Here is a 12,014-nt window from a genome sequence, read left to right on the forward strand (position 1 = left end):
ATATCAAATAATAATTAATATTTTGTTAATTCAATATGGAATTCCAAATCAATATTTTTTAAATACTAAAATATCTAATAAAACTATAAAAAAAAATACAATAACATATAATTCTATAAACAATACAATTATTATACATAAAAATAAAAAAACAAATATAAATATTATATAAACTTATTGAAAGAAATAAACTAAAATTTATATAAAATTATAAATATATAACAGGTCATATATTATCAAATTAAATAATTTTACACTTTAAAATTATCAATTTTTATAATAATCATCTAAAATACAAATCAACGTTTGTAATTTATTATTTTTTTTTTTCAAAATATTTACTTTTAGTAATCTTCAAAATCCAATAATTTTATATTTAATAATTTATTTCAAGATTCACTAAAAAACTTAAAATTAATGTCTATAACCCCTGTACTATAACAATAAAACTGTACAAAATCCAATGATAAATCAAAGCAATTAATTTATTTGCAAATAAAATAACACTTAATATAACTATTTTACTAAAAACACATGTATTAACTTAAATTCGTCCTTCGTTTTCTTTTAAACTCTCAACATAAATATTAATTTTTTAAAATCATCAAAAAAAATTCAAAAAAATTAAAATACTAATTTTAAAAATCATTTCAAAATCCAAGTCATAAATATTTAAACTAAATTTTATAACAAAGGCATTAAAATATCAAATGAACCAGTGCCAACATCCAACACTTTCCCCATAACCAATTTTGCACTAGGATTTTTAAGAAAATCAGAATCACCATATAAAGTTGCTTCTTGCAGAAAATTGCATGTAGTTTCAAAACTCATCTTCAAAAAAGGAGAAACATTTGAAGATATAGAAGACCTATTAAAAGCTTTATATGAACCATCCATTGTCATGTAATCAGAAATAAGAGTAAGATGCCTAACATCAACAACTATTCCATAACTAAATGGAATTAAGTATTTATAAAAGAATAATTATCAAACATACACTTTAAACAACTTATGAATTTCACTTATTATTGTATTTCTTGCAGCTTCAACACCATATGTGCAAAGAACATTTGCAATATCATTAGAATAAATCGTATTTACAGATATAATATCATACGCTTCCCAAATCCCTTTAAAATTAACACCATCAGTGCCTAAAATACGCTGTTATAGAAAATTATTTCAATAACTAAAGAGTCAATGTATTACTCACGGAAGTATCCAATTTTGATTCAGGTAAAATTCGAAAACATTTTGAAATACCACTTATTTCTCGTACCACAGTCTTTTTACATGCCATTTCTATAAGACTAACTAATAATAACTTAGGAGTATCAAAAGGATACTAAATATTATTTAGTAAGAACAATAAGCATAAATTACTCACAACTAGCTCAATTTCACACCATTTTCCATCAATATTATCAAATTCAAACCTTCTACAATTTGAACATGCATAACAGACATTTTCTAAAATTTCTGTATTCTGAATAGTTATATTGTTATTATTTTCTTCATTCATTTCAAGTTCATATATAGTATTGTTATGATAATTTTCATTACCGTTCATATAATTTTCAAAATCTTGAATTTCGCTTCGTTCATCAGTATTATCGTCACTATAACCTGCATCTTTTTCCTGAATAATTTGCTCTTCATCATTATCATCATTGTAAGTACCTCGCCGTTTTAATTGAGAAGTCATTTTTACAGATTCTATATTATCATTCAAAATATTATTAAATAGCGATTCATCTTGAAATTGAAAACTTTCAAAATCATTAAAAGAAGCGGCCTTTCCAATATATGGTGTAGCATCGTCCTTTCCAATAATACTTTTTCTAGTTATTTTACTATTTTTTTTAAGAATGTTTTTCAATATTTTATCTAATTCTTTCAAAAAACGACTTTGCATGACTTTTCTCAATTCAAAAACTGATAAATTATACTCTTTTTCATATTCTATTTTTGAAAAGAATATAATCTTAATATTATACTTTTTAATTTTATCTTTAATTGAAATATACTCAGTAACAATAACTTTATCAACTAAATCAGATAAAATAAGTTTACTAATATTTTTTGCAAACAATTCTGCTTCATAATCTGATACTTTATCTAAAACCTCAAAAGTCATTCTAGGTGTTTTAATATTCGAATTTGCTATTAAGACTATTTCCCTTAATCTTGGAACACCAAGAGTAACGTTCTTAGCTCCAAGTCCAGCAAAATGAAACGTATTAAGAGTCATTTGAGTAGAAGGCTCACCAATAGACTGACCAGCAAGAACTCCTACTGCTTCACCAGGATGTACTAGAGATTGCTGATACTTGACTTGCATAAGAATACGAAACCTATCTTTCGAAATATTATTTTTCATCAATTTATTATTTTTAGTTTTCTGAAAAAAATTATGTGGATCTTTATCAATATACTATTTTTTTTTAAAAGAAAAACACATAAAATAAATACATACATCATCCATACATTTATGAAATTTTTCAGAAATACTTCCTAGAAATCTGCCTGGATTATACTTAGAAAGAACTGGATCATATTTCAATGGGTTTTTAATAGATTTTTCAGCATATAAAACAGCTTTTTCATGGTCAATTAATTTATATAGAGTTTTGACATGATATTTCCGAGCCAATGATTTATAATTCATAGCAAAAAAACCAAACTCTAACATATATTTTTGTTTTGTAACATCAAGAGAATCTTCACCATAGTGAAACTAACAAAATTAAAAAAATAAAAAAAATCCTAAATTCAACCTACTTGAACTATGCTTCCATCAGAATCACGAACAGTGTGATCATAATGTACTCTAATTCCTTCAAGATGTTTAATTAAGCATCTTTGAAGGTAACCTGAACGACTAGTTTTTATAGCAGTATCAATAAGTCCTTCCCTACCGGCCATACAATGAAAGTAATATTCTTGAGGTCTAATTCCTGTTAAAAAACGCCCAAAGATATATCCTCCAGCTCGTGGACTCATATCATACGGCTTAAACGAAGGCAAACTTTTCCCACTAACCATTATGGGAACTCTGCTACCTTCTAATTCTTGTTGCCCTCCAAAAATATTAGTATTTTTAAGCAATATTTATGAAAAAACCAGACCTAAAAGGCAAGATATCTGCGAAACATTTACATTATTGCCTTTAGCACTAGAAATTGTCATCATTTGCATATTATTCCACGGAAACTTAATATAAAGCCCTTTAGGAATGCATTCATTAATAATGGAGGATGTTAAAACACTCATCTTTTTCTTCATTATGAGGTCTAAACCTTGAAGTTTTTCTTTATCTCTATAAATTTGTTCTAATTTTATTTTAAAAGTATCATCTAATTCATTACAGCCAGATAAACCAATATATTTTTTAACATCTTCCATGTCATACAATGATTCATTATCAATCATTTTTTTCCTATGACTATCCCCATCACTATTTAAACACAAATCGTCTACGCTACATGTAAAACCCCTCATTTGAATATATTTAGTAAACAATCTACTCAACGCGCCAAGCAATTTTCCAGCAATAGATGATCCATATAATTCATAAACTGAATGTACTAAACCGAAGGCTGAAGCTCCAAATTGAGACTTATCAAGAATTCCAGAAAGCAAATATCCATCCTTAAATAAAACTGTTTGTTCTTGAGTATGAACACCCCAGTATTCTCCAGCAACTTTTGCTTTCGATATAAGATTTAATCCGGGACAATCTTTAGGCTTTAAATTCAACAAAATGGTAGAAATAACCTGTTTTCCAGTCCAAAGAATAGCCGGTTTAAGTATTGTAGGAGATAATGTCAATATTTTACCACTATTTGAACTAACATTATCAAAGCTTAATGGACCATACAATAATTGTTGATATTGTTCCTTCGTAAAAAAAGTATCCTTTTTAGTTATCCAAACACCAGTAACAATATGATCTTGTATTAATCCACGAAGAGGAATACCGGATGTAGGAACCAAATACTGAGAATCTGTATTTGCAATCAATAGTGCTTCTATTCGAGCATTTTCGTTTTGAGGCAAATGAATATTCATTTCATCACCATCAAAATCTGCATTATACGCATTGCAATTAGAATAATGCATTCTTATGGTTTTTTCTCCAGAAAGAATACGTGCTTTATGTGCCATTATAGATGGTTTATGAAGAGTTGGTTGACGATTTAATAAAAGAATATCATTATTTCTAAGATGCCTAAATACTTTTTTATTTGTAGAAGATACTCTTAAAAAGGACGAATTTGATCCTCGATATGTCTGTGGAGTCAATAATGTATTTGCAATAGCAACTCTTTCTTCGAAAGTTTTTTTTAACAATGAAATCATATACCCATCTTCCAATTGAACTTGAATTGCCCCAGGCCATTTTTCAGGGCCATTAATGACAGCATGTCTCAATAAATCAATATTATACGAAGTTACAGGTTCCGGATATGTTAATTTCATAGCAAAAACAGGAGGAATACCAATCTCATTAGTTTCAATATTTGGATCTGGAGATATAACACTTCTTGCAGCATAATTTACACGTTTCCCCATCATATGTTTCCTAAACAAACCCTCTTTTTTTTCTAAAATTTGTTTTATTCCAGGTGGAGGAAACCTTCCCTGAGGTAAATTCACAGGATTTCGATTACTATCAACAAAACTATTTACATCATGTTGTAATTGGACAAATGCAGCTATTAACATCTCAAAATTATGATCTTTATTTTCAAAATCATTTTTATCGATTAAATTCGAAACAAGATCATTTAACTCTTTTATACGAAGACATGATTGAAGTATTCTAGAAAATAACTCATTTTGAGAATTTTCATGTATATCAGTACCGACAAGAGATGCTGGTCTAAATTTAGTAGGAGGAACTGCTATAACATGTATAAAAAAAAAATCCGGAGTTATAAAATGCTTATCTGGCCTAGATGAACCCCTATACAATAATGATATTATTTTTTGTTCATTAGTAAATAACCGCCGCAAGTGATTTAAAACTTCTATTGGTAACATATATCTAGGATGACTACTGGCTTTCAAAATTTTGCAATTCATTGTTTCATTTAAAAAATCGTTATGCCTTCCAACATCTATTTTAGCATCGTCACAATTTCCTTTATAATAATGTCCTAAATCACTACTACTATCATAAAACTTTTGAGCTTTGATTTCCTTTGTTTCTAGCAGCACATTTACCCTAACCTTCCCAAGAGCATCCATTTGTTCTTGATGCTTTTTTGAAAGTGGAAGCTCAAAAATCTTTACATAACCATCCTTACGAAAACTGGGTGATATTCTATTAATAATTAAAATAACAAAAATAAAGAAAAATATAAGAAAATCCTAACGATGAACAATTGTTACATTTCCTTAGAGAAGTAATTTTTTCTAGAAATTCTTTTATCAAATTCCTTTTTTCAGAATCAACCAACTTATTTCGTGTAAATCCATCTAAAACTTCATTTTTTGCAAGACATTCCTGCACATATATCTCCCTTCTTTCAGAAAGACTTATATTATATTCATTATTCTTATTATCAGTAACCTCTTTATTAACCTTTGAATGAATTTTATCAATTTCTTGACTCTCATGAACAAGTCCAGCATTTAAAAGCCTTAATTTACAATAATAAAGATTTACTATAGAACAAGAAAGTTTAAAATGATGACAATATAAACATGTTGCTTTTAAAAGTCTATATAACTGAGATAAGAACAAAGGATGATACATTGGTGTTGGGAGAAAAATATGACCAAAATGACCAGGACAATAACGTTCATCTAAATGACATGTCGAACACCTTCAATAAATAAAAACTGCATTTTAAAACAATTTAATACTTACAATATTGAACGATTTAATGGACCAAGAGCAGGATCATAAAGACCACCTTTCGAAGGATGACCCAAATAATCAAAAATAACAGGATTAATAATTTGCTTTACTGATATTTTTTCTATTTCCTCAGGACTATAAAAACCAAAATCTACAGAAGAAACTTCTGTACTAATGGGTTGTGCTATATTCATAACAATTAACAAACAAGAATCAATATACTATAGCAAAACATTTAATATATTGATCGGTCGAAATTAGAAAATTTATCTTATATATATAAGGTTTTAATCAAATAAAATTAAGACAAATATACAAAACTTTCATATATATATCTACAAATATTAACAAATTTCAAGCTAACTTTTCAAAATATACTAATATAGAAATTATTTAACTAGCTATAAAATATTATAATAAAAAATTTTACATTCCTAGCAAATATAATTTTTATATCAAGAAATCAGAAAAATAATAATTTTATAATTCTCTTAGAATTATTCATTTTTTATTTTTTCATTTATTATAATTTCGTTGATTATAAAATTAAAGATCAAGGCAGTTTTTCTTTTAATAACTATTTCATAAAGAACAACAAATTTAATTAACTTCAAAAAGATAGAAACACCAAATACCGAGCTTGTTTTTAATAAAATTTTTATATAAGTTTTTTTTTTTAACATCATCTGTAAAATTTTCTAAATTTATATCATGATTGATAAAACTTATAAAAGATTTTTTGATGAAACAGATGAAAAAAAGGCGAAAAAACTTAAATCAGATGAAGATGTAAGAAAAAAAACTAAAAGTATACAAATTGTATTTACCAATTTAGTTTAAGACTGTTTCTAATAATCTTACACGAGAAGAAATTATTCAAAAAGGAAGAGCAAGTATTTTAGAAAAAATTAATAAAATGAAGAAAGCACACAGTGAAAAAACAAATTCTCTTGATAAATCTACTGAAATAAAATTTCATACCGTAAAGTCAGATATTCAAAAAAGAATCCAGGAACACAAAAATTTAATTAATAAATCTGTAATAAAAGCACGTATGCAGGCAAATAATATCCAATTATTATATATTATTTAATAATATCTTTAAAGGATAACAGCATAGATGATGATGAATTTCGAGGAAAAGGAGGACTTTCTGTTGGTGTTCATCCATCTTTATTAGCAGATACATCTAAAACTGGAAATGACAAAAGAAACAAAATTCGCCCTAAATTTGCTACAACTATGGTTACTGAGTTTCCAGGCTTTTATAGTTTCTAATATTAATAGGCAAATCTTCGGACTGTAGCTTCTCAACCACGACCTAAAAAGCAAATGGAAATTTTACGAAGCCCAACAGATGACTTTATGAATACATATATGAATATTTATTATGATCCCAGAATGAAGACAAAAAGTAATTATAATGTTTATCGTTCTAAAGCTCAAAAAGCTCTTATTTTTAATGAACCTGGAAAATATATAGAACAAGCAAATGCTCTTAAAGCTCAAGCTAGGTTAGAGGAATTAAAAAAGAGAATTGCGGATAATGCAAAAAAGGTTGGACTAGAGGAAGAATTAGATGTTGATAAAGCTCTTTATGTAATATAATATTAATTTAAATATTCATATTAATTATATTAGAAAGAAGCACCACCAGATATTGAATGGTGGGATGAAAGTCTCGTAACAAATAAATCATACAACGATCTCGATATTGGTCTTTCAAAAATTGATACTCCAGATTCAATTATTTCTCTCTATATTCAACATCCTATACCAATACCACCTCCATTTGAAAAAAATCAACCCCCTCCAAAAGCTCTCATGTTAACAGAAAAAGAAAGGCGGAAATCAAGACGTCAAAGAAGAGCAGAAGATTTAAAAATGAAACAAGATAAACAACGCTTAGGATTAGAAGAACCAGAGCCACCTAAAGGTGTGTTACTCAACTATTAAATATTTTTGATAATCTATTTAGTAAAACTATCGAACCTTATGAGAGTATTAACAAGCGAAGCAATTAAAAATCCAACAAGAGTTGAAGCAATGGTACGACGTCAGGTTGCAGAAAGAAAAGAAAAACACGAACAAGAAAATAATAAGAGAAAATTAACACCTAATCAGAAACGTGAAAAACTAAGAATGAAAAAAGCAGAAAATGCATCACGTGGAATATACTGTAATGTTTTCAGGTAATTTAAATTTTCAATCATTATACCTTTTTAATATATATGAAGAGTTGAATATTTATCTCATGGACAGCATAGATTTAAAATCGACAAAAATGCGGAACAACATGGTCTCACAGGAATAACAATATTGCATCCAAAATTCAATTTAGTTATAGTTGAAGGCGGTTCAAAAGGCATTAAACGTTTCAAAGATTTGATGCTTCGTCGCATTAATTGGACTGATATACCAATTTCATCCACAATCCCATTTGATAATCAACTAATGAAACAAGATGAACACGCATTAGTAGATTATTCTAAAAACAAGTGCGAATTAATTTGGGAAGGAGAACTGCGTAATAGGAATTTCAGAACCTGGAAATTTAGAAGCTGCTCTGATGATAAAACAGTAAAAGATGTCTTAGAAAAAGGAAAAGCATACCAATATTGGAATATAGCCAAATGTATTAAAGAACAAAATGATTTGTCTTAATTTATTTACATGTAATTCCTATCTAATATAGTATTCATCCTACCAAATTCAATGCCATTTCATGATCCACTATTATTTTAAAGTATTTTTCCATTATGCCTATTCTCACTGATCATCTTGACTTTCATTATCGGTTTCTGATACTATGTCACCTAATTCTTTTAAACGACATTTATCTCTTTTTCTTTTTTCTTCAAGTTCTTCTACTACCAACAACCATGATTCATCAATTTCTTTAAGTTTCCTCTCAAACTCATTTTTCTGATCCTTTAACTCTAATATTTCATCCATTAACTTACATTCCTATAAAAAATATTAAACTATTTTATAACTTAAACTAACTAACCTGTTTTTTTAATTGAAGAAAATCATTTTTAAAAGATTCCAGAGACATTTTTTCTTGAGATAATTGCAGCTGCAACGAATCTCTAAGAGATTTCAAATCCGAGACCTCAGAAGATAATTCACGATAATAGATAAGATCCTTTTTAAGATCATTAATAATAACAGCAAAATCTTCAGCATCCTTTTCCTTCAATTCAACAATATTAGCTAATTCTTTCCTTGCATCTTCTAAAGATAAAGAAAGATCTTCTTTCTCAAGTAACAAGTTATTAATTTCTTCTTGAAACTTTTTTAAATTAGAATCAAAGTCACTACTCTTTTGAATAAGTCGTTTTTCCTTAATCATATAAGTTAAATCAATATCAATTATATTCTTCTATACCATGTTATCTACATTCTGTTTTCCTACTTCTAACTCCGTTACAAGATTTTCAACTTTTGTATTCTGTTCCCGAATATAATTTTCCTTTTCTTTTTGTAATAACTGTAATTTAAGTTCTTTGCTTTCAAGCTCATTCACCAAGAAAGCATTATTCTTAGATAATTCTTCATTTTCAATACTAATTTTTTTAGTTTGTAGAGACAAGTGTGGATCCTTATCTATAGATTTTCGAATTATTCCTAAAAAATTAGAAGTGTAACTCTTGCTAAAATAGTGATAAAAACCATAATTATCTCTAAAAAAAGTAATAAATGTATCTTCAAAATATATGTCATCCATATTTTCTTTATAGTTCAGTAACATGCAATCTCTTAACTGAGGATGTTCTTTAAACTGAATAATTCGATTAACAAAAGAATCACGTCCAATGCGGTCAATAAGAAGCCTTAATAATTCTCTAGAATTTTAACATTTAGAAAATATTTAATAAAGACAAAACAATTTATTACCTAGGTATAGCAGATAATTCATCTGTAAAATGATATGCAATAGCCAAAAGGATTGCAGCAAGACCTTGCAATATTATTCCTATTTTTGAATTCTGAAGAACTGAAACTAAATATTGAACAGTGCTCCCTTCATTAAGAAATTCAGAAACAGATTCATTATCATCAAAAAGCCAAAATATCAATAACATAAAATATGCAATGCTTGCTCGATATTCAGATGAATAACCCAAAGAACTGACTAAATTGGCAGATATTATCTGAATACATGACACAGGCTCTTCTCCTAAACTAGAATCACCTATAACAATTTCCCTAATAAGTTTTTTTGCTTCAAGATTCTCCTCAATAATATGCATTAACATAACACATGAAAACCAAATTTGAAAGCCAGATTTTTGTCCTTGGTTAAATACTAAGATAATAGTTAAAGGATTACATAAATGAGCTATATGCTATTAATTTCTAAATAAAAAAAATATCAACAAACACTCAGAGCAATCATTCTTTTTAAACATATCAATAATATAAATCAAAATATCAATTTGTTTTGAAGAATTACAACAAATGTAAGATTGAAGAAAGTGACAGCAGGCCAATCTCAAAGAAAAATTAGATTTAAAGGAAAAAAGAGCAATAGAAAATAAATGCTGTACAATAATATATTCGGACTCAGTAGAAAACTGCATATTGTTCAAAGATAAAAAACTCTTTGAAAAAAATTTTTGACTATCTATATTCCCTTTAATAAGATAACCACATGTTTTTACTGCCTTATTATTTAACAAAATTGATAAAAATGAACGTTATTTACCTCTGCTTGAAGTGTAAATGGTACATCAAATGAAAAAGACAATTCTATTATTCTAACGAAAACGCCTTCTTTAAGAATAGCATTCTAAAAGCATTTAAGGAAAAAAAAGCAATTATTTGTTTTAATACTTGATTGAGAGTATTCCCCAAAGTTTCTTTAGGAACAAATAATCTTATAAACTCCAAAACAGCAGAAATATTAGCAAGTTTTTGCTTTTCTTGCAACATCTTAATTTTATCTGCATTGAAAACCTCATCTAATAAGTCTTTTATTTTACTAAAAAAACCCATTTCTCGAAACCAATTTTGATTACTATAATTATAACGCACAAGATTCTGCAATAAAACCAAACAATCAAAAACAATAAGATTCCCATACAAAAGACCTCCTTCATTATGTATAATAGTTAAAATACGATCAAACACATTTTCAAAAACAGCCCTTTTTTGCAATTCAATATTATCATTAGAAATAGAAGTTAAGAGCAAAATAGCTTCTGAAAACAAAAAACTAATGTAAGAAAAAAACATATAAAAAATATTTAGATAACACCATTTCTAATAGCATCCCTTTTATCATCAAGAAGAGCAATAATTCGAGATATTCCAACAGGACTTAAAAACATACATTCTTGAACTTCAATTAAACGATATTTAACAATAAATAATATAATCTTAACAGAATAAAAACGGACATAAAACTCTGTATCTTCTAATATATCTAAAAGAATCTCAAAATTCTCATTTCTCTAGTGTATTGTTAAATATTACTTCTTTTAAAAATTCAAACATACAAGAACAAATTCATCTGCAAGCCAAAGAGATGTATCATTATTACAATTAGAATGATGACTATCAAATAAAATAACAATTGTCTCAAGAGTAATTTTTAATATATCAGAATCTTGCTGATCCTTTCTCAAACTTTGAATTAATCCTTTTAAACTTCCCGCAATAACAGTCTAAAAATCCTAGTTAAACAAATCAAAAACATTATTACAAAGGAAAAAACCTCAGGATATTCCCTACTAAATCCTTTTAATCCAAGAACTGCAGCTCTTCTATCTTCTAACAATGTTGCATGTTCTAGTTTGTCGCATAGCTTTATAATTGTTTCTTCAGCAATTTGTTGTTTCGGTTGTGGAAAGAAATTATATCCTTTAAATAAGAAATCCATTAGATAAATATTATTCAGAATATAAGCAATAATTCATAATCCTAATTTTTAAGCACAGTCGATTTTTAAAAAATCGTTAAAAATAATTTTTCTATATATAAATTATAAAAGTATTAAGGTAATTATGCTTAATATTTAGTTATAGGAATATACGTATATTATATGATGTCTTAGAGACATTTGACCTAGAATAAAGTATAAGTTTATTCCATGCTGAAAAAAATTGCTACCTTTTGAAACTTCTGATTTTTATCT

General features: G+C 27.2%; 3 protein-coding genes across 3 annotated transcripts; 1 reads left to right on the forward strand and 2 right to left on the reverse strand.

Moving 5' to 3' along the window:
* Positions 1 to 684: 684 nt before the first annotated feature.
* PNEG_02190 (hypothetical protein) lies at positions 685 to 6,082 on the reverse strand (the record flags this gene model as incomplete). The annotated part of the gene is made up of 9 exons (XM_007875983.1): positions 5,882 to 6,082; positions 5,385 to 5,837; positions 3,132 to 5,332; positions 2,785 to 3,083; positions 2,480 to 2,740; positions 1,391 to 2,437; positions 1,217 to 1,348; positions 1,001 to 1,167; positions 685 to 955 (listed from the first exon to the last, which is right to left on the reverse strand). The coding sequence occupies exons 1-9, from the start codon at positions 6,064 to 6,066 to the stop codon at positions 685 to 687; spliced, it is 5,016 nt and encodes a 1,671-aa protein (XP_007874174.1). The 5' UTR covers positions 6,067 to 6,082.
* Positions 6,083 to 6,457: 375 nt separating this feature from the next.
* PNEG_02191 (hypothetical protein) lies at positions 6,458 to 8,574 on the forward strand. Its single transcript, XM_007875984.1, has 7 exons — positions 6,458 to 6,661; positions 6,708 to 6,932; positions 6,980 to 7,117; positions 7,160 to 7,471; positions 7,514 to 7,808; positions 7,851 to 8,064; positions 8,110 to 8,574. Exons 1-7 carry the CDS (start codon positions 6,584 to 6,586, stop codon positions 8,534 to 8,536), a joined length of 1,689 nt encoding a protein of 562 aa, XP_007874175.1. The 5' UTR covers positions 6,458 to 6,583; the 3' UTR covers positions 8,537 to 8,574.
* On the reverse strand, positions 7,515 to 11,785 carry PNEG_02192 (hypothetical protein). Its single transcript, XM_007875985.1, has 10 exons — positions 11,595 to 11,785; positions 11,377 to 11,544; positions 10,712 to 11,331; positions 10,584 to 10,667; positions 10,260 to 10,542; positions 9,773 to 10,217; positions 9,548 to 9,720; positions 9,264 to 9,502; positions 8,883 to 9,218; positions 7,515 to 8,839 (listed from the first exon to the last, which is right to left on the reverse strand). Exons 3-10 carry the CDS (start codon positions 11,111 to 11,113, stop codon positions 8,642 to 8,644), a joined length of 2,160 nt encoding a protein of 719 aa, XP_007874176.1. The 5' UTR covers positions 11,114 to 11,331; positions 11,377 to 11,544; positions 11,595 to 11,785; the 3' UTR covers positions 7,515 to 8,641.
* Between the last annotated feature and the right edge of the window lie 229 nt (positions 11,786 to 12,014).

Source organism: Pneumocystis murina, assembly GCF_000349005.2.
Source record: "Pneumocystis murina B123 chromosome Unknown supercont1.12, whole genome shotgun sequence".
Classification (NCBI taxonomy): Eukaryota; Fungi; Ascomycota; class Pneumocystomycetes; order Pneumocystales; family Pneumocystaceae; genus Pneumocystis; species Pneumocystis murina.